The sequence below is a fragment of the Panthera pardus genome, unplaced genomic scaffold (assembly GCF_024362965.1).
Source record: "Panthera pardus isolate Hobbes unplaced genomic scaffold, ASM2436296v1 HiC_scaffold_16, whole genome shotgun sequence".
Lineage (NCBI taxonomy): Eukaryota > Metazoa > Chordata > Mammalia > Carnivora > Felidae > Panthera > Panthera pardus.
Genome location: NW_026526721.1, coordinates 155,352,973 through 155,372,628, shown reverse-complemented (window position 1 = coordinate 155,372,628; position 19,656 = coordinate 155,352,973). Strand labels below are relative to the sequence as shown.

At 46.5% G+C, this 19,656-nt stretch overlaps 1 protein-coding gene across 4 annotated transcripts in view; it reads right to left on the bottom strand.

Moving 5' to 3' along the window:
- Positions 1-19,656, bottom strand: part of CCR4 (C-C motif chemokine receptor 4) — a 46,643-nt gene that overhangs the window by 10,851 nt on the left and 16,136 nt on the right. For 2 of the 4 annotated variants that reach the window (XM_019418589.2, XM_019418590.2), the window contains one exon: positions 15,248-16,614. The exons of 1 other annotated variant lie outside the window; for it this stretch is intronic. In XM_019418589.2, coding sequence (XP_019274134.1) covers positions 15,458-16,540 — 1,083 coding nt within the window. In that variant the 5' untranslated portion in view covers positions 16,541-16,614 and the 3' untranslated portion in view covers positions 15,248-15,457. Of the gene's footprint in view, positions 1-15,247; positions 16,615-18,844; positions 19,368-19,656 lie in introns of those variants that run through there. One more of the 4 variants, XM_053904079.1, reaches the window with a different exon arrangement.

Genomic DNA, 19,656 nt, shown 5'->3' with positions numbered 1-19,656 from the left:
CATATCAAAAGAGCAGAGTTGGCCCACGGGATCAGAACTGCTGGCAGAGCCTGCCAGCTTTAGGGTCCAGGATCCGAGGGACCTGAGGTCTCAACGTTTGCTCACCGCTTTCTTTCATTTCCCACTTCTGGTCCCCCGAGATGCTTGAGCCTGTAATTTTTCTGCAGCGTATTTTTTTTAGATTTTATTATTCTTTTAAGTAACCTCCACACCCAACATGGGACTCGAATTCACAGCCCTGAGATCAAGGGTTGCACGTGCCACTGACGGAGCCAGCCGGGCATGGTGGCAGTATTTTTTTATTGATGTACAATTTGCGTGCCATAAAACATGCATATTTTTAAGGGTACAGTACAGTAAATTTTGACAAATGTATCTACCCAGGTCGCCCACACCCAGTAAGATCTAGGAAATCTCCATCACGCAGTTTATTCCTCTGTCCTCTTTTGCAGCAGATACTACACCCCCAAAGGCAGCTGTTATCATTTTTTTTCCTCCACAGATTAGGGTTTTTTAAACTTATTTATTCTGAGAGAGAGAGAGAGAGGGGGGCAGGGAGGGGCAGAGAGAGAGGGAGAGAGAGAATCCTAAGCAGGCTCCGAGCTGTCAGCACAGAGCCCAACACAGGGCTCAAACACACAAACTGTGAGATCATGACCTGAGCCGAAAGTAAGAGGTGGTACTTAACCCACTGAGCCACCCAGGCATCCCTCTCCATAGATGAATTTTGCCTGTTCTAAAACTTCATCTGTATAGAATCATACGATACGTGCCTTTTGCGTCTGGGTTCTTTTGCTCAACATAATGTGTCCGAGGCATATTGATGTTGTTGCGTACATGATGATTCCTTCACTAACATTACTAAGTAGTGTACTATTTCATGAATATACCAAGCTTGTTTATCCATTCTCTTGCTAGTGAACAATTGGATTATTTCCAGTGTTTGGCTATTATGAATTTTTTTTTTTTACTGTTTGTTTATTTTTGAGAGAGAGACAGAGTGTGAGCCAGCGAGGGGCAGAGAGGGAGACACAGAATCTGAAGCAGGCTCCAGGCTCTGAGCCGTCAGCACAGAGGCTGACGTAGGGCTTGAACTCACCAACCGCAAGATCATGACCTGAGCTGAAGTCAGATACTTAACTGACTGAGCCCCTTGGCTATTATGAATAAAGCTATTATACACATTCTTTTATTAAATATTTTCATTGAGATATAATTCATATAATATAAATTTACCTGTTGAAAATGCACCATTGAGGGCACCTGGGTGGCTTAGTCGGTTGAGCATCTAGCTCCTGATTTCGGCTCCGGTCATAATCCCTGGGTCGTGGGATTGAGCCCCGTATCAGGCCCTGCGTGAGTGTGGAGCCTGCTTGGGATTCTCTCTCTCCCCCCACCTCTGCCCTGCTCATGTGCACTCTCTGTCTTTCTTTAAAAATAAGTAAAAACAAAACAAAAAACAAAATACACAATTCAATGATGTTAAGTATATTCACAGAGTTGTGCAACTGTCACTACAATCTACGTTTCAAAGCTTTTCATCACCTCAAATTTGCCTAACTGAAGGTCATAAAGATTTATGACTGTTTTCTTCTAAGAACTTTACGGTTTTAGCTCTTACATTTAGATCTGGGATCTATTTTAATTTTTTGTGTGTATGGAGTGGGGTAGTGGTCCAGCTTCATTCTTTTGCATGTGAATGTCTCGTTGTTTGAACACTAGTTGTTGAAAGAAACCACTCTTTCCCCCCACTGGATCATCTTGACACCCGTGTTAAACAATCAGTGAGCCATAAGCATGAGGGTTTATTTCTGGACGCTCAAGCCTAATCCCTTGATCTTCATGTCTGTCCTTATGCTGTGCCACGTTGTCTTAATCATAGTAGCTTTGTGGTAGACTTTGAAATTGGAAAGTCGGGGTGCTCCAACTTCATTTTCATTAAAAGTTGTTTTAGCTCTTCTGGATTCCCTTCATTGCTCTACAGAATCAGCTTGTCAGTTTCCACACACACACACACACACACACACACACACACACACACACACACAACGTTTTAAGCCAGCCGGGGATGTGATGGGGATTTTAGTGAAACTAGAAATCAATTTAGAAAGTACTGACCTTTTGGGGCCCCTGAGTGGCTCAGTCGGTTGAGTGTCTGACTTCGGCTCAGGTCATGATCTCACAGTTCGTGGGATCGAGGCCCGTGTCAGGCTGTGCGCTGACAGTACAGAGCCTGCTTGGGATTCTTTCTCTCCCTCTCTCTCTGTCCCCTCATCCGCTTTCTCTCTCTCTCTCTCTCTCTCTCTCTCTCGCAAAATAAATAAATAAACTTTAAAAAGAGAAAGTGTTGACATTTTAAAAATATCTTTAAGCTACCAAATCTTCCAGTCGATGAGCACGGAATGTCCTTCCGTTGACTTAGTGCACCTCTTATTTACTTCCGTGATGTTTTCTAGCTTTCAGTGCACATATTTTGCACCTTTTTGTTAAATTTATCTATGTCCTTGTACATGGGATTGTTTTCTCATTTCATGTTTGGATTGCTCATCGCCAGTAGATAGAAACGTAATTGATTTTTGCATATTGCCACTGTATCCTATAGTCTGCTGAATTTATCTGTTCGCTCTAATGCTTTCTTACAGATTCCTCAGATTATGTCACTTTATAGGCAGAGTTTTACTTCTTCCTTTGCAATCTGAGTGCATTTTGTTTCTTTTTCTTGCCTTTGTTTCCCTGCCAAGCACCTCAGGTACAACATGAATGGAAGTGGCAACAGCAGACATACTTGTCTTGTTCCTGATCTTCTGAAGGAGAAGGCATTCAGTCCTTCACCATGAAGTATGATGGTATGAACATTCTAGAATAGAGCTTTTTATAGACTGAGATCTACTGAGATCTTCATTTCACTTGAGGAAATACCTAGGTCTAGACTCCCTGGATTGCACGGTGGGTATATGTTCAACTTTCAAATAAGTGTCAGTTTGTTTTCCCAAAGTAGCTCTTGTATGGAACCATCTTTTTTTTTTTTTTTTTTTTTTTTTAATGTTTGTTTATTTTTGAGAGAAAGAGAGAACACAAGCTGGGGAGGAGCAGAGAGAGAGGGAGACACAGAATCCGAAGCAGGCTCCAGACTCCGCGCTGTCAGCACAGAGCCCGACACGGGGCTCGAACCCACGAACCATGAGATCATGACCTGAGCCAAAGTCAGACACTCAACCGACTGAGCCACCCAGGCACCTCCAAAACCATCTTTTGAATCTCTCTTGTTGCATGTTAGCTGTCGTCTCGGTAAGCTTTGGAAAACAGGAGGACCCCCAAACTGTGAATTTTTGCTGCACCTTAATTAGAAGGCTTCCAGTGAACCGCTCAGCAATTCTGTGACCCCAAGAACGCAGAGTTCAAACGCATTCCCTCGTAAGCTCCCTCCTTGTCCACTGCGTGAGCCCCGTCTGACTCCTCCTCAGTTATCCCCCCGAGAAGAGCCCAGCTGGACCACAAAGCGCATCACCTGAACCACTGTTCGCTTTATTTGCATGTGATGTGTTCATGGTGATGTCATCAAAATTAGGAAGAATCCCTCCCTCCAACCAAGGCAACCACGGAGCGGAGGCTGCACAGTGCACTTTCGATGGAGATCGTTCTCCTGCCTCGCTGGGCTCCAATTATAGTCTCGTTTATCTCCTGTGTGATCAAAAAAAACGTTCTGCAGGCTTCTAATGCCAACTTGCACACACCGCTCACTGTGAACCCTAACGCCCCTTCCCAGCACTGACGTCAGCATCTTCGGCAAAGCACCGAGACCTCTGTGGGCAGGTGTCATGTCAGGCTGAGCGTCCCCCTGCTCACCTCACCCGTGAGCCCTCTTTTTTAGAGTCTCTCTCTGCGGTTCCTTAGCTTCCCATAACCACAAAGATCTCCTTTTATTTTCTAAAATGGAAATATTTCTATTGTTCTGGCAGATTATGAAAGTGATGCATGTTTGTTTAAAGAAATAAAGAAGCCTAGAGAGTATAAAGTGTAATTCTTCCTTCTATGAAATGACTAACATCAATAATAGCTCGATAAATCTGGGGAGAATTTTTTTTTAATGGCTAACGATTTGGGGGCTAAGTTCGAGGTTTATCCTTCCAGGTTTTAAACATGCTGTTAATAGTTCGTGTAGAGAGTCGGGGACTGCCATTGCCTTGGCCCCCCATCCCCCTCCGTGGCTGAGGAGTAATACTCCATTGCATATATATACCACATCTTCTTTATCCATTCATTCATTGATGAACATTTGGGCTCTTTCCATACTTTGGCTGTTGTGGATAGTGCTGCTATAAACATGGGGATGCACATGTCCCTTCGAAACAGCACACCTGGATCCCTTGGATAAATGCCTAGTAGTGCAATTGCTGGGTTGTAGGGTAGTTCTATTTTTAGTTTTTTGAGGAACCTCCATACTGTTTTCCGGAGTGGCTGCACCAGCTTGCATTGCCACCAAGAGTGCAAAAGAGATCGTCTTTCTGTGCATCCCCGCCAACATCTGTTGTTTCCTGAGTTGTTCATTTTAGCCATTCTGACAGGTGTGAGGTGGTATCTCATTGTGGTTTTGATGTGTATTTCCCTGATGATGACTGATGTTGAGCATTTTTTCATGTGTCGGTTGGCCATCTGGATGTCTTCCTTGCAGAAGTGTCTATTCTTGTCTTTTGCCCATTTCTTCACTGGATTATTTGTTTTTTGGGTGTTGAGTTTGATAAGTTCTTTGTAGATTTTGGATACTAACCCTTTATCTGATATGTCATTTGCAAATACCTTCTCCCATTCTGTTGGTTGCCTTTTAGTTCTGCTGATTGTTTCCTTCGCTGTGCAGAAGCTTTTTGTTTTGATGAGGTCCCAGTAGTTCATTTTTGCTTTTGTTTCCCTTGCCTCCGGAGACGTGTTGAGTAAGAAGTTGCTGCGGCCAAGATCAGAGAGGTTTTTGCCTGCTTTCTCCTCGAGGATTTTGATGGCTTCCTTTCTTACATTGAGGTCTTTCATCCATTTTGAGTTTATTTTTGTGTATGCTGTAACAAAGAGGTCCAGGTTCATTCTTCTGCATGTCGCTGTCCAGTTTTCCCAGAACCACTTGCTGGAGAGACTGTCTTTATTCCATTGGATATTCTTTCCTGCTTTGTCAAAGATTAGTTGGCCATACGTTTGTGGGTCCATTTCTGGGTTCTCTATTCTGTTCCATTGATCTGAGTGTCTGTTCTTGTGCCAGTACCATACTGTCTTGATGAATACAGCTTTGTAGTATAGCTTGAAGTCTGGTATTGTGATGCCTCCTGCTTTGGTTTTCTTTTTCAAGATTGCTTTGGCTATTCGGGGTCTTTTCTGGTTCCATACAAATCTTAGGGTTATCTGTTCTGGCTCTGTGAAAAATGCTGGTGTTACTTTGATAGGGATTGCATTGAATATGTAGATTGCTTTGGGTAGTATTGACATTTTAACAATATTTGTTCTTCCTATCTAGGAGCATGGAATCTTTTTCCATTTCCTTGTGTCTTCTTCAATTTCTTTTATAAGATTTCTATAGTTTTCAGTGTATAGATTTTTCACCTCTTTGGTTAGATTTATTCCTAGGTATTTTATGGTTTTTGGTGCAACTGTAAATGGGATCGATTCTTTGATTTCTCTTTCTGTCACTTCATTGTTGGTGTATAGGAATGCAACCAATTTCTGTGTGTTGATTTTATATCCTGCAACTTTGCTGAATTCATGAATCAGTTCTAGCAGTTTTTTGGTGGGATATTTTGGGTTTTCCATATAGAGTATCATGTCATCTGCGAAGAGTGAAAGTTCGACCGCCTCCTGGCCGATTTGGATGCCTTTTATTTCTTTGTGTTGTCTGATTGCAGAGGCTAAGACTTCCGATACTGTGTTGAATAACAGTGGTGAGAGTGGACATCCCTGTCTTGTTCCTGACCTGAGGGGGAAAGCTCTCAGATTTTCCCCATTGAGGATGATATTAGCGTTTGGTCGTTCATATATGGCTTTTATGATCTCGAGGTATGCTCCTTCTATCCCTACTTTCTTGAGGGTTTTTATGAAGAAAGTCGCTGTATTTTGTCAAATGCTTTCTCTGCATCTATTGAGAGGATCATATGGTTCTTGTCCTTTCTTTTATTGATGTGATGAATCACATTAATTGTTTTTGCAGATATTGAACCAGCCCTGCGGATGCTTGGTCGTGGTGAATAATTTTTTTAATGTATTGTTGGATCCAGTTGGCTAATATCTTGTTGAGGATTTTTGCATCCATGTTCATCAGGATGCAATTGGTCTATAGTTCTCCTTTTTAGTGGGGTCTCTGTCTGGTTTTGGAATCAAGGTAATGCTGGCTTTATAGAAAGAGTTTGGAAGTTTTCCTTCCATTTCTATTTTATGGAACAGTTTCAAGAGGATAACTGTTAACTCTTCCTTAAATGTTTGGTAGAATTCCCCTGGAAAGCCATCTGGCCCTGGACTCTTGTTTTTTGGGAGATTTTTGATTACTAATTCGATTTCCTTACTGGTTATGGGTCTGTTCAAATTTTCTATTTCTTCCTGTTTCAGTTTTGGTAGTATATATGTTTCTAGGAATTTGTCCATTTCTTCCAGATTGCCCATTTTATTGACATATAATTGCTCATAATATTCTCTTATTATTGTTTTTATTTCTGTTGTGTTGGTTGTGATCTCTCCTCTTTCATTCTTGATTTTGCTTATTTGGGTCCTTTCCTTTTTCTTCTCGATCAAACTGGCTAGTGGTTTATCAATTTTGTTAATTCTTTCAAAGAACCAGCTTCTGGTTTCATTGATCTGTTCTACTTTTTTTTTTTTTTTTTTTTTTTTGATAACATTGATTTCTGCTCTAATCTTTATTATTTCCTGTCTTCTGCTGTTTTGGGGTTTTATTTGGTGTTCTTTTTCCAGCTCTTTAAGGCGTAAGGTTAGGTTGTGTATCTGAGATCTTTCTTCCTTGTTTAGGAAGGCCTGGATTGCTATGTACTTTCCTCCTATGACCACCTTTGCTGTGTCCGAGAGGTTTCGGGTTTTGGTGTTATCATTTTCATTGACTTCCATCTACTTTTTAATTTCCTCTTTAACTGTTTGGTTAGCCCATTCATTCTTTAGTAGGATGTTCTTCAGTCTCCAAGTATTTGTTACCTTTCCAAATTTTTTCTTGTGGTTGATTTCGAGTTTCATAGCATTGTGGTCTGAAAATATGCACAGTATGATCTCGATCTTTTTGTACTTACTTAGGGCTGATTTGTGTCCCAGTATATGGTCTATTCTGGAGAACGTTCCATGCGCACTGGAGAAGAATGTATATTCTGCTGCTTTAGGATGAAATGTTCTGAATATATCTGTTAAGTCCATCTGGTCCAGTGTGTCATTCAAAGCCATTGTTTCCTTGTTGATTTTTTGATTAGATGATCTGTCCATTGCTGTGAGTGTGGTGTTGAAATCTCCTATTATTCCAGTATTACTATCGATGAGTTTCTTGATGTTTGTGATTAATTGATTTATATTTTTGGGTGCTACCACATTTGGTGCATAAATGTTTACAATTGTTAGGTCTTCTTGGTCTATAGACCCCTTGATTATGATATAATGCCCTTCTGCATCTCTTGATACAGTCTTTATTTTAAAGTCTAGATTGTCTGATATAAGTATGGCTACTCTGGCTTTCTTTTGTTGACCATTAGCATGATAGATGGTTCTCCATCCCCTTACTTTCAATCTGCAGGTGTCTTTAGGTCTAAAGTGGGTCTCTTGTAAACAGCATGTGGATGGATCTTGTTTTCTTATCCATTCTGTTACCCCATGTCTTTTGACTGGAGCATCGAGTCCATTGATGTTTAGAGTGAGTACTGAAAGATATGAATTTCCCTGAATGGCTCAGGCGGGTGGGGCTGGTAGGGGCACTGATTGCCCCATCGTACTTTGGGATAGATTTATTTGTATTGCCACCTATTTCTTCAGAGTGGAGTCCTAGAAGTAGACTTGCCACGTTCTCCTATGGGCTCACCTGCTTACCTGCCTTTGTGGCGATGCCCAGCATGGCTGCTCCGCCCACCCCCAGCACTAGCCGGGCATTGGAGAGCACAAAGTCAATGGCCGTGCCGATGCCATTGTCATCCTTCTTGCCTTTGCGCTCACCAGAGCCTGCCGTCTCTCACCCGCGGACTGCACGTGCTACCACTCCTCCCGATTCGCCTCTCGCCTGGTACCTTTCCCGGGGTCACCCACCAACATGGCCCCTTCACTTCCAGGACACCAAAAGCGTTCTTTTTAATAGCATCACATTCCGTAGTATGAATATCCATTAATTAATTAACTTTCCATTATTAAATATTTCCACCACATAGAAAAGTACTGAGAATGCATGTGCCACTTTAGTTATTAGAGAACGAGTTCAACTGCATATAAATATTTTCGCCTATTTGTTGTCTGTCTTCTGATTTTTCTTTTGGTGATGTTTGTGTCGTGCACATTTTTACATTCACAAAGCTGAATTTATTAATCTGTTTAGGTCTTCTGAATTTTCAGAAAGCCATTGCCAATGTCAAATTATGAAGAAATTCTCCTGTGTTTCCTATTAGAACTTCTGTGGTTCCAATTTTTACATTTAAATACTTTATCTTTTTTTTAAAACTTTTGCCCATTTTTAAAAATGTTTATTTTTGAGAGACAGAGAGAGAGAGAGAGACAGAGAGGCAGAGAGAGAAGAAGAGAGCAGACCAAGCAGGCTTTGCACTCTCAGCCCAGAGCCCAACGTGGGACTTGTATACCACGAACCAGAAGATCATGACCTAAGCCAAAATCAACCTCAACCAACTGAGCCACCCAAGCGCTCCTAAATATAGGAATCTATATTCCTATCTTTTGGAATCTATATTCCAATCTTTTGGAAGTTTAACCACGTATGATGTGACATAAGAATCAAAGTTTAATTTTTCTCCCCCAGAGGGCAGTCCATTTGGTTGACTCCTTAAATAAGAAATTTAATGTATCCCTCATTTGATTTAAAAAGCCATCTTTAATATAGACTAAATTCCCCCACCCCCTTTTTTTTTTGAGAGAGAGAGGGATAGAGCCCCAAGCGGGAGCTTGCTTGGGATTCTCTCTCTCCTCCCTCTCTCTGCCCTTCTCCCTCTCTTGTGCTCGATCTCAAAATAAATAAACATTTTTTAAGTAGGGTTTTTCCAGATAAACATAGAGGAAGGGAGGGAAAAATAAGATAAAAAGAGAGGGAGGCAAACCATAAAAGACTCTTAAATACAGAGAACAAACTGAAGGTTGCTGGAAGAATTTTGAGTGGGCTAAATGGGTCATAGGCATTAAGGGGGGCGCTTGTTGGGATGAGCACTGGATGTTATATGTAAGTGATGAATCACTAAATCCTATGTATTTCAGATATATAATATGTATCTTAATTAGGAGTTTTCCATGCTCTTTCAAAATGCGGGTCTGTTTTTCCCTCACATCTTCTAACTAATGGTTATTTGCAAACATAAGTGTAATTGAGTTTTATGTATTAGTGCTTTCACCTATTAACTCAATTATCTTGTGACTCACAATATTTTTTCTGGTGATTCCCTTAAGTTTTCCAGTTATTCAATACTATCATTACAACTAGAGATACTTTGTCTTTTCCTTTCCAATTTAAAAAATAAACTTTATATTTCACAACAGTACTAGGTTTATAAAAAATCATGTAGAAAGTACAGAGGGATCCCATATACCCTACTTGTAATTTCCCTTATTATTAATATCTTACAGTAGCATGGTATATTATATTTAATGAACCAATATCGATAAATTATTATTAACTAATGCTTAGACTTTATTCAGATTTCCTTAGTTTTTAGCTGATGTTCTTTTCCATTCCAGAACTAGTTACATCTAGTTGTCTTATCTCTTTAGGCTCCTCTTGGCTGTGACAGTTTCTTAGACTTTCCTTGTTTTTGATGATGCTCAGCTTTGAAGGGTACGGGTCAGGTATTTTGGAGAATTTTCCTCTTTTCCAATTTTTAGACCACTAATTTCTTTCTCTTATAGCATGGAGCTAGTGCATCCAGCACGATGTTTCGTAGAAGGGACACCGGCTTCCTTCTCTTCTTTGGTTTTCAGCTGGAATACCTCTGGACTGCCCAGTACGCATTTTGAGCGGAGATAGATATATTTGATGATGGTAACAGAATATTATATTCCTACACTTGTATAGTCTTCCTATCCTGATTATAGTCAATATTACTTTTCTCAGTGTCTACCTTGGAATCGTTAAGCATGTTTTGTGTGTATGGGTGTGTGCATGGGGCGGGGGGAAGGTGTCGGGGAGGGTGTGGTATTTTGCAGGCTGGCTGTTTTCGCAGCCCAGTGACTCCCTTCTTGTTTCCGCCCCTGACCTTTGGAAATTTGGCAGTTCTGCTTCCTCTGCTTCTCGGAACCAGACTGGGACCAGGAGGGTTTCTGCCTCAAGCCCTGTCCATATCCACAGCTCTGACTCACGCCGTGTCCCGCCCTCAGGACTCGCATGTCTGCAGGCCATCTGAGGTCTGTCCCGCTGCCCCTCTGACTGCCCTCCTCTTTACTTGCTCCCACGTAATTCTTGCCCGACGGTGGCCGCGTTTAGTAGCCCTCAGTGTGAAACCTGAAAAGTCTGTCTCTCTCTAAGTTTGGTTGAAAATGGAGTTTGCTTTTTAATTCATTCTTCTTGCTGTTGTTTTATGGCTTCCTAGAGACGATGAGAATGCAGACTTCTGCAACCACGCTCATAGCAAAAGTCTTAACAAAGTAATTTTTGGCCCAAAGAACACCCACTGATTTCTGGAACCAGGAGACAATTCAATCAGTCTTTGAACTCTGTCACACGCAGTTTTATTAGAAACATAGGGGGGATTTTAGAGAGAGGACAGCCGAACTTTGTGTAGTGAAATAGAAACTTGAATTGCCAATATAGAGAGCTTAATTAAGAGATAAGGAAGTTCACTCATTCATTAGAAAATAATGGAACGACTGCTTTGTGCGAGGCATCGTGCTAGGCAGTTAGGTGGGGGTTACTGTTGCTGGAGTTAGTCTGATTCATGATTAGAATGTTGTGTTCCCTTAACCTCAGTTTCTTGGGGTAATAAAACCCAACCTTATCTACTTTGCGAAGACGCTGAATTGAGTTTCGATATATGAAAGCACCTGGTGGATTTCGGCTCTTCTGCCAGGGGAATTTGGAGCCGTTATAAACGTTTAAGGAGTAAAGTGTTGTGAACACAAAAATGGGTGGAGCTGGTGTGTGGTTCACCTGAGCCCAGGAAGTCACTGACCGGTACAGAATAGAGGATGTCAGGTGGCTGTAGCACAGCCAAGGATAAAGATGGTCCGTGACCTTGACAGAGAGTAGTGTACGGGGAGATGCCTCGGGGACTGAGGCAGCAGACGAATAACGGGAGCAAAGGTGCAACTGACAAACGGAAGCGTAGGGACCAAGAGTCAGGCGGGGCCTGTGGCCGGAGGCTGATGAACGAAGGACGTCCCCGAGGCAAAGATTATGCCTTCTCATTTCCCCACACCCGGGGGCAATTTTCATTCGTATTAGGGGCCCATTTGCCCCCATGTGATGCCAAAGTCCTGCTCTGAGACAGGGGTTCCTGAAAACACTCTGAGATTCGCATACAGGGGCTTTCATGGGGAGTCGCCTTGGGAGCAACACCTATGAGGGCATGAAGGAAGCAAGACTGGACAGCAGGACAAACTGAACTGCAACGTGGTTGCATCAGAGGCCCCGCCGGCCTTGCGGGGGGCTCTGGAATGCGAGAGGCCGCTCAGAGTCCTCCCACGTTAAAGCAGGAGAGCGAGCATTTGCTTCTGCGCGTTATCCAGTAGGAGGAGGGCAGGAGCTGCTCCAGGGAGGACGGTCCTGAGAGGAGACTGGCTCAGAGCTGTCGGCTGTCAATGCTCCCGGCAGCTGGTGTGGCGAGTGCGTCAGTCCCGGACGGGGCTGTGTGGACGGGGCTGTGTGGACGGGGCTGTGTGGACGGGGCTGTGTGGATGGGGCTGTGTGGACGGGGCTGTGTGGACGGGGCTGTGTGGATGGGGCTGTGCGGATGGGGCTGTGTGGACGGGGCTGTGCGGATGGGGCTGTGCGGACGGGGCTGTGTAGACGGGGCTGTGCGGATGGGGCTGTGTACACGGCACACCACGGCACCTGCTAGGCCCCTCCAGCCCAGCGGGAGGCAGCTCAAGACTGCTGCCCCTCAGGGCCCTACTTTCCCTTCGGTATCCTCCTCCCTTCTCTGCTGCTGTCCCCCACACCCCCCTACGTGGTCTCTACAAAAACTCCACAAACCTCTCAGCACTCCCTGATCATGGAGTGCCCGTAACCCCACCTACCTTTCATCGGCCTAGAATGTCCTTCCTCATGTCTTTTTTTTTTTTTTTTTTTTTTAATGTTTACTTTCAGGAGAGAGATTCAGAGCATGCGTGGGGGAGGGGCTGAGAGAGAGGGGGACACAGAGACCGAAGCGGGCTCCAGGCTCCGAGCTGCCAGCACGGAGCCCGACGCGGGGCTCGAACTCACAGACTGCGAGATCGTGACCTGAGCCGCAGTCGGACGCTTAACTGACGAAGCCACCCAGGCGCCCTTCCTTCCTCCCTTCTGTTCATCGAAATCATGCTCCTTCTACAGGCCCGCTTCAACGGCTCGTTGTGTTGTGAACTTTGGAATTGAATCCATTTCTCCTTCCCCTAAGGTCCCAAAACGTTCTGTTGTGTGTGTCCGGCTTGCGTTACGGTTGATCTGACGTCTGTGTGTTCCCTTTATCAGATTAGAAACCCCACGAGCGCAGGACTTCCTCCTGTATCCTAGTCCCCTCCCCATAACCTAGCATCCTGCCTGGCGCAAAACAGACGTCCGCCACGTCGGAATTAATGGCGTCAGATGCTCCAAACTGTTAGGGTTTCTCGAGGAGAACCTCCCCAAAGGTGTGAAGAGCCTTTGCCAACGCCCTGTGTTTTCCCTTCTTATTGGAAGAAGGTGAAATGTATTTGTTCAGTAGGATCCGAGTGCCTGCTCTAGGTCACATATGACAGGACGGTTGCCTGTCGTTCTTGCTGTTGGGGTAAAATTCACACAGTATAAAGCTAATCTTTCAGAAGCACGCGGTCCAGCGGCCGTCAGTACGGCCCCGGGGCTGTGCTGCCACCACGCGTGTGGTGTGACGTCCCAAAACGTCACCCTGTTTCTACTGTCCCCGCGCAAAACACACCGAAGCTGGGCGTGTTGCAGCGAGGAAGGGACGGGCTCCGGTGGGGAGAACGTGTACTTGCACTCACCTTTGTGTTCCTGCCTTTGCGCAGCAATCGTGCTGGCTTGTTTTTCGTGTTTCTGTCCCCGGGATGGGAAGAAACTTTCTTTGCAGTGTTCCGAGAGGGGCACGTTTGAGTTCGAGTGTCACCAGGGGTTCCAAATCCCCCATCCCGAGGGGATACTCCCCAGCCTTGGGCCCAGGGAAGGAAGGCCTGACGGACTCGGGCCCACGGGTGACCCCGAGCTCAGGAGGAGGGATGGCAGCGGGGGGTCGACTGCACCCCACCCTGTCTGCCCCCGTGTGCGTGGAGTCGAGGGGCAGCGAAACCCCTGTGACCAGTCTGTTCTCCGGTGCCCTAAAATTTCCGTCTCACTGCGATGAAACGAATAGCGTCACAAGCTGTACCAGGAAATACTCCTCCTCTTTCTTTCTGGAATGTATTCGCTTCACAGAGGAAAGGAAACTGAGGCCGAGAGGAAAGGAATGTGCTCAGGCTCACAGGGGAACGCAGGGCCAGATTTGCAGGCCGCCGTCACCAGGCGGAGGGAGGTCTCCTGCGGACGCCGCCCAGGACGTGGGCCGCCTCTCGCTGCTGTCCACCCCCGCATCCCAGTGCCACCTTCCTCACCCCACGTGTGCACACGTAGCGGCCCCACAGGGAGCCCCGTGGCTCCCCCCGCCGGGCCGGTCCTCCACACCCACGGCAGCATGGGTCCCCAGCCCCATCAGGAAACCCAGCACAAACCGGCTCCGGAGAAAAGGCTCTGGCCGACTATGTACAACTTTATTTTATCTTCGTCTATAAAGGCAACATCGACTTACCCCCTTTAAAATCCCTGTTTTAAAAACACACTTTTTGGAAATGCACCCTTTATACAGGTAGAGCATGTAACAAGGTGTGAACTTACAGAAGCATTTGCAACCGGTGACTCGGTGAATCGTTTGCAAGACAGGTTTTTGTTTTGCGAGGGACTGTAGGTCTCTCCCAACTTGATTAAAGTCTTAATTCTGATTAATTAAGTCTGTAAGAACAGAGATTTAACTTAACGGTGTCAAACGATTAACTACATGATTAAAATGACTTGTGAGAAATGACTCAGTGAAATTTTGAGTCGTCCAAAAGTTAAGAAGGAGGCCAGTATTTTAAAAGAGAGCATGACGGTTTTCACAACTTCGTAGATGCTCGACACTCCTGTTTATGCCACATCGGTAATAGCTTTCAGTTGCTTATTCTTGCCTCCCTTGACTGCAGGCACTTCACTGTCATACTTTATTAGCCCTTGTTATTTTTAGTTTCGAAGGCTCTATTTGTAAACAAGTAAAAGCCCCCAAATGCCTGTGTCTGCACCTATGTATTATGTGAAATCCGAATATCATCTGTTACCACAAACACAAAACGTGCCCATAAGCATATGAAAGTACGTTTGAATTTCCACAAGTGTGTTTGGATTTTTTAATGCCTTGTATTTCACGTTTGGACATCAGACCTTGCTAATGCCTTTGCATCACATCCTCACACTTGGAATCAGCATCGGAAGTTTGGCTTCCGTTACCAAATAATCCTTTAAGGTAAAAGAATCAAGACAGAGGTTCATTGCTTCACTATCTGCTTCTGCACACACCCGGCTCCAGGGGATCTACTGTCCTTCAGCTGTATTATTAGAAAAACTCTAGGACGGTGCGTCAAAGTTTTCTATATTGTTCCACAAAAGCTAGGAAGTAATTAAAGGGCCCGTTTTTCATAGCAAGAAGTAGCGACAGACTCCACCATTCAGTTCTGTGCGGGTCCCCCTGGAGAGCTCCATCGGTGCAGGTTAGAGGGGAACGAATGGTCCTTCCCGCACAGTGTTATGTGTAACCTCGTTGAGATGCGGGTCAGAATCCTCCTTCTGCTTACTCAGCCCTGCAGGCAAGCCTGGGCGGGGGGGGGTGGGGGGTGGGGGGGGGATGCGGGGGCCCGGGTGTGCTCTCGCCCCACCGCACTCGCAGATGGCAAGAGGAGGAGCTGACCGTGGGGTGAGAGGCCCGCGCTCGGCAGTGGATGGAAGCCCTCCCGCCACCGGCTCAGGAACTCTTGCTATGATACAAGTTTAAGTAAGCTCTTCCTCTGGGAAGCTTCGCTCCGAGTTCCGCCTCTTCGCCGCTCACAGGGCATCGTGGAGATCGTGGTCCCCGGTGGACTGCGTGTAGGACGAGCTGGGAGTGTCGGGGGAGTAGAGCTGGAGAATCCTGCAGTATTGACAGGGCACGAAGGGGCCCCGGCAGGTTTTGAAGAGCTGTACGAGGTACTTGCGGAATTTCTCCCCGAGGAAGAAGTAGATGACCGGGTTGAGGCAGCAGTGAACGAAAGCCAGGGTCTCCGTGGCCTGAATGGCATAGTCCAGGTGCCTCTCAAAGGTGCAGTCCTGAAGGACCTCCAGCTCCACCAGGGTCTCCAGGAAGAGCACCACGTTGTAAGGCGCCCAGAAACCCAGGAAGAGGGCCACCACGGCAAAGACCATCCTCACTGCCTTGCTCTTCTTCTCGTTTTTGCAGTGCTGCAGGGTCCTGATGATCATGGAGTAGCAGAACAGCATGGTGCCCAAGGGGATCACCAACCCCAGAATGTTGATCTCCAGGGAGCTCAGCACCTTCCACCTCGTGGAGTTGAGAGAGTACTTGGTTTTGCAGTAGGTGTGGTTGCGCTCCGTGTAACAGGTGCTGAATAAGAAGCCCGGAAGAGAGGCCAGCACGGCCACGGACCACGTGGCCAAGCTGGTGATGACCCCGTAAGTCAAGGTCCTCGCTCTCAAGGAAAACACCGCGTGCACTATCGCCAGGTATCTGTCGATGCTCATGAGCATGACGAAGAAGATGCCACTGTAAAAGCCCACCAAGTACATCCAGGAAATAATCTTGCAGAGACCCAGTCCAAAAACCCACTGGTCTGCAGCATAGTAGCCCCAGAAAGGGAGGGAGAACACGAAGAGCAGGTCTGAGATGGCGAGGTTGAGCAGGTACACGTCAGTCATGGACTTGAGCCTCTTGTACTTGAACAAGACCAAAACGACCACAGAATTGCCAAGGAGACCGAACAGAAAGACCAAGGAGTAGAGAGGGGGCAGGAAGAGCCCCCCGAACGCCTTGACGCCTTCTTTGGTGCAAGGCTTGGGGATGTTTTCATAGAGATAGTAATTGTGATAGATGCTTTCATCCATGGTGGTGTCTGCTGTGTCCGTGGGGTTCATTTTCAAATCTCCGGGCTCCTCGACGCAGGTCTGAGCCCAACCAGAAGCTAATGAGGGAAGAGCAGACGCGATCTCTGTAGGAACAAAAGCAAATCGAAAAGGTGCTGACTACAGAGCATAGCGCTGAGTATTGTGCCCCGGCTCGTGACACCCCCTTCCCAGCCTTCCCAAGTTGAAGGGTTCCTCGCAGGGCAGTGCAGCCAAATAAAACAATCCTGCTGTTTGGAGTTAGCAGATTCCAAGCCCTAGCTCTGTCACTCCCCTCCTGCTCTGGGGCGGGGCGGGAGGGGCTTGAATCCCCACACTTGTACATGGGGACAGTAAAACCTCCTTCTCAAGGAGGCGTTTTCAAGGATGCATTTCGAAACGATAGTCTGGGGTTACTGAATCATCTGCAGGACAGTTGAGATTCCCAACAGCCCCACACCCATGGCCGTCTTAGTGACTTAAAAGCAAAACAAAAACAAAACAGGAAGATTAAAAATCTGTGCATGTTTCCCCTTCACATTAGAACTCCAAAAATTCAGTAATTGCTTAGGTAATCATTGGGCTAGAAGGGTGGCTCGGATTTTATATAAAAATTCCAATTCCTCCTGCAAGCTTGACATACATTTCGAAGCGTGCTCCCTGGTATTGTGCATTTAATCCCACTCCCGTGCTCCTGCCCGCCCCCCACCGCACTCCCAACAAAGTCGGGTGCTCTAAGCCAAGCAAGCGTACTGAGCCACGGTGCAGGTGCCTCACGAAACCTTCGGAGAGGTTGAGCGACTTCTGAAGGCCACACAGTTGCATGCAGAGCTCGTTCTTTGGTCCCCAGATCCCAGTGACGTGCTGGCACACCACGTCCGGGGAGGTCAGGAGGGGGCTCTGACTTCTGGTGCTTGCTGGCGTCTGTCGTGCAAACACTTGCACCGGGGCGAAATCCCAGCCACCAACTGCCTCGCGAAATTCCTGAATCTCTAACAGTCTTTACCAGCCCCTGGGAGTTGGTGCAAGTCGGCTCTGGTACGCACTCCCAAGTCCCATGTCATCCTAGAACACCATCTTAGATGGGAACGTGCCTGGCCTCCCGGGCCTGGTGGCGAGCTGCTCCCGGGCCAGTCGGACGCTAACGCAGCAGATGCGTGTAGAAGGCCCCGCGAATGCTGGAGCACTCAGGTAATTGCGCTGTACTCGGACGGCAATGCGAGTCGGTCTTTTCGTCAACGCTGCACGCAAAAAATCAGTCCCGCGCACTGAATCCTAGCACAGTGGGAATCAGCCTGACAGATCTCGAGAAGGCGCATCATGGCCAGAAATGAAATCTCTCTGCTTCCCCAACCACCCTCCTTTCCTATGTGAATTGGCAGGTGAAGAGGTTGAGACTTTCTTAAAGTTACATCATGCTCACATGCGGATCAGAGCAATTTAGGGATGACGGGCTTTCTGACTCAAGGCTATTCCTCTTGCTTCCTTTTTTTTTTTTTTTTTTGTAAAGATTTTTTTTTTTTTTTTTTTAAGTCATCTCTACACCCAATGTGGGGCTCGGAACTCCCGACCCTGAGATCAAGAGTCACACGCTCTACAGACTGAGCCGGGCACCCCCTCTTGCCTCCTTCTTAAACACCCCCAATATTCCTGATCACAGCCCTTTCACATTGTTCAGTAACTCACATCTACTCCCTTTTTCACCACGCTTACCACGACACACCCAGACACTCCAACCTATTTGGTTTCTCAAGAGAGGGATTTGAGTTTACTTCTGCAAACAGATGCAGGGGCATCTGAAGGATCTTGGAGAAAGTGTTGTACAAGGACTATCGATTCTAGTTCAATAAATGACAATCCCGGTCTCTCTCCACCATTTTACCAGTGAAAACGGAGGGAATAGAAGAGGCTGAGGAGTTGGGAAATTGCCAGAACAAGACAAGTAAACACAGCTGGTAGATGTTGGGGATTATTCCGTCGGCCTCATTTGTTAGTGTTTCTTGACCTGGGAGTCCTGATAGAAGCAAGCAGCAGAAAAAACTGTGTGTTTGATAAAAATTATCTGTGTCTTCTGAGCGTGTGGATTCGGGCCAGAGGTGTGCAGGGAGAGAGCCCCGCGTATGTAAGTGCCCATCAGGCGAGGGCTTGGGGGGTGTAAGTAGATGGGATGTGAGCTCTGAGCTGAGAGCCAGCAGCGAGCCCCAGGATGCCCGGGAAGCCCGAGTTGGAAGCACTGGGTGAGCGGCTGGCCCGCTCTCAGCACTTCCAAAGTCCACACGGCCTTCTAGAAAGCAGTGCGCGGCCTGAGGCCCCGGGAACGGCCCCGTCCCCACTTACCTTGCTTGTCCGACGGTGGTTCTGGGCAAGGTCCGTGAGTCAGTGCCAGGCTTGTGCGAGAAGCTGAGCGCTAAGAAGGATGCCTTTGAAGGCGCGTGGCTTCCTGTGTCAGCTCTGTCCCTCACCCATCTACGCTGAGTTCGAGTGTTTTTTTTTTTTCTGATAGAAGTGAGAAGCAGAAAGTGAGTGACTCGTAGTCAGTCACTTCCCCAAACTGAAAGCTAGGAAGGTTTGCTGTCTGCTAGATCAAAGAGGAAAATGAAGTCAGTTTTCTTTTAAAAGAGAAACGTTGTTACGTTTTTAAAAGTGTACTCCTTGGATTTTTAACGTAAAGAATTTCCTTGCGTAGAAACGATCTTTATGTTCTGGATCGGTGAGCTGTTTGTTATTTGCCCGCGGTGGGTGTGCGATGGCAAAGCGGCCGTGACGTGCCGATCCTCAAACAGGTGGGACCTGAGGGGGTCGGGGTGGGGGGAGGCCAGATCCATGCAAGAAGGGTCATCAGAGAAACATGTATCCAGACGCGTGTGTCTCAGAGGGCTTTAGTCAACCCCGCTCAATAACTTGTGTAGAGTGAGGGCCAACATAGCTTCAAGCCCCCTTTGCAGCAGGAGGACCCCTCCCCAGGCCCCTCCACCTAGAAATCGCGGAGCTTCCACAGACCGTGATCTCAGCAGAGTCCCTCTGGGTTTGCGTAGCAGTCACAGCCGAGGGGCTGACATCAGTCCTAAGTCTTTTGAGTATCATATCCTCAGCTTCTGCCAGCTTCCAGTGCTTTCCCTCTGTATGTCTACAGTTGCTTAACCCTTAGG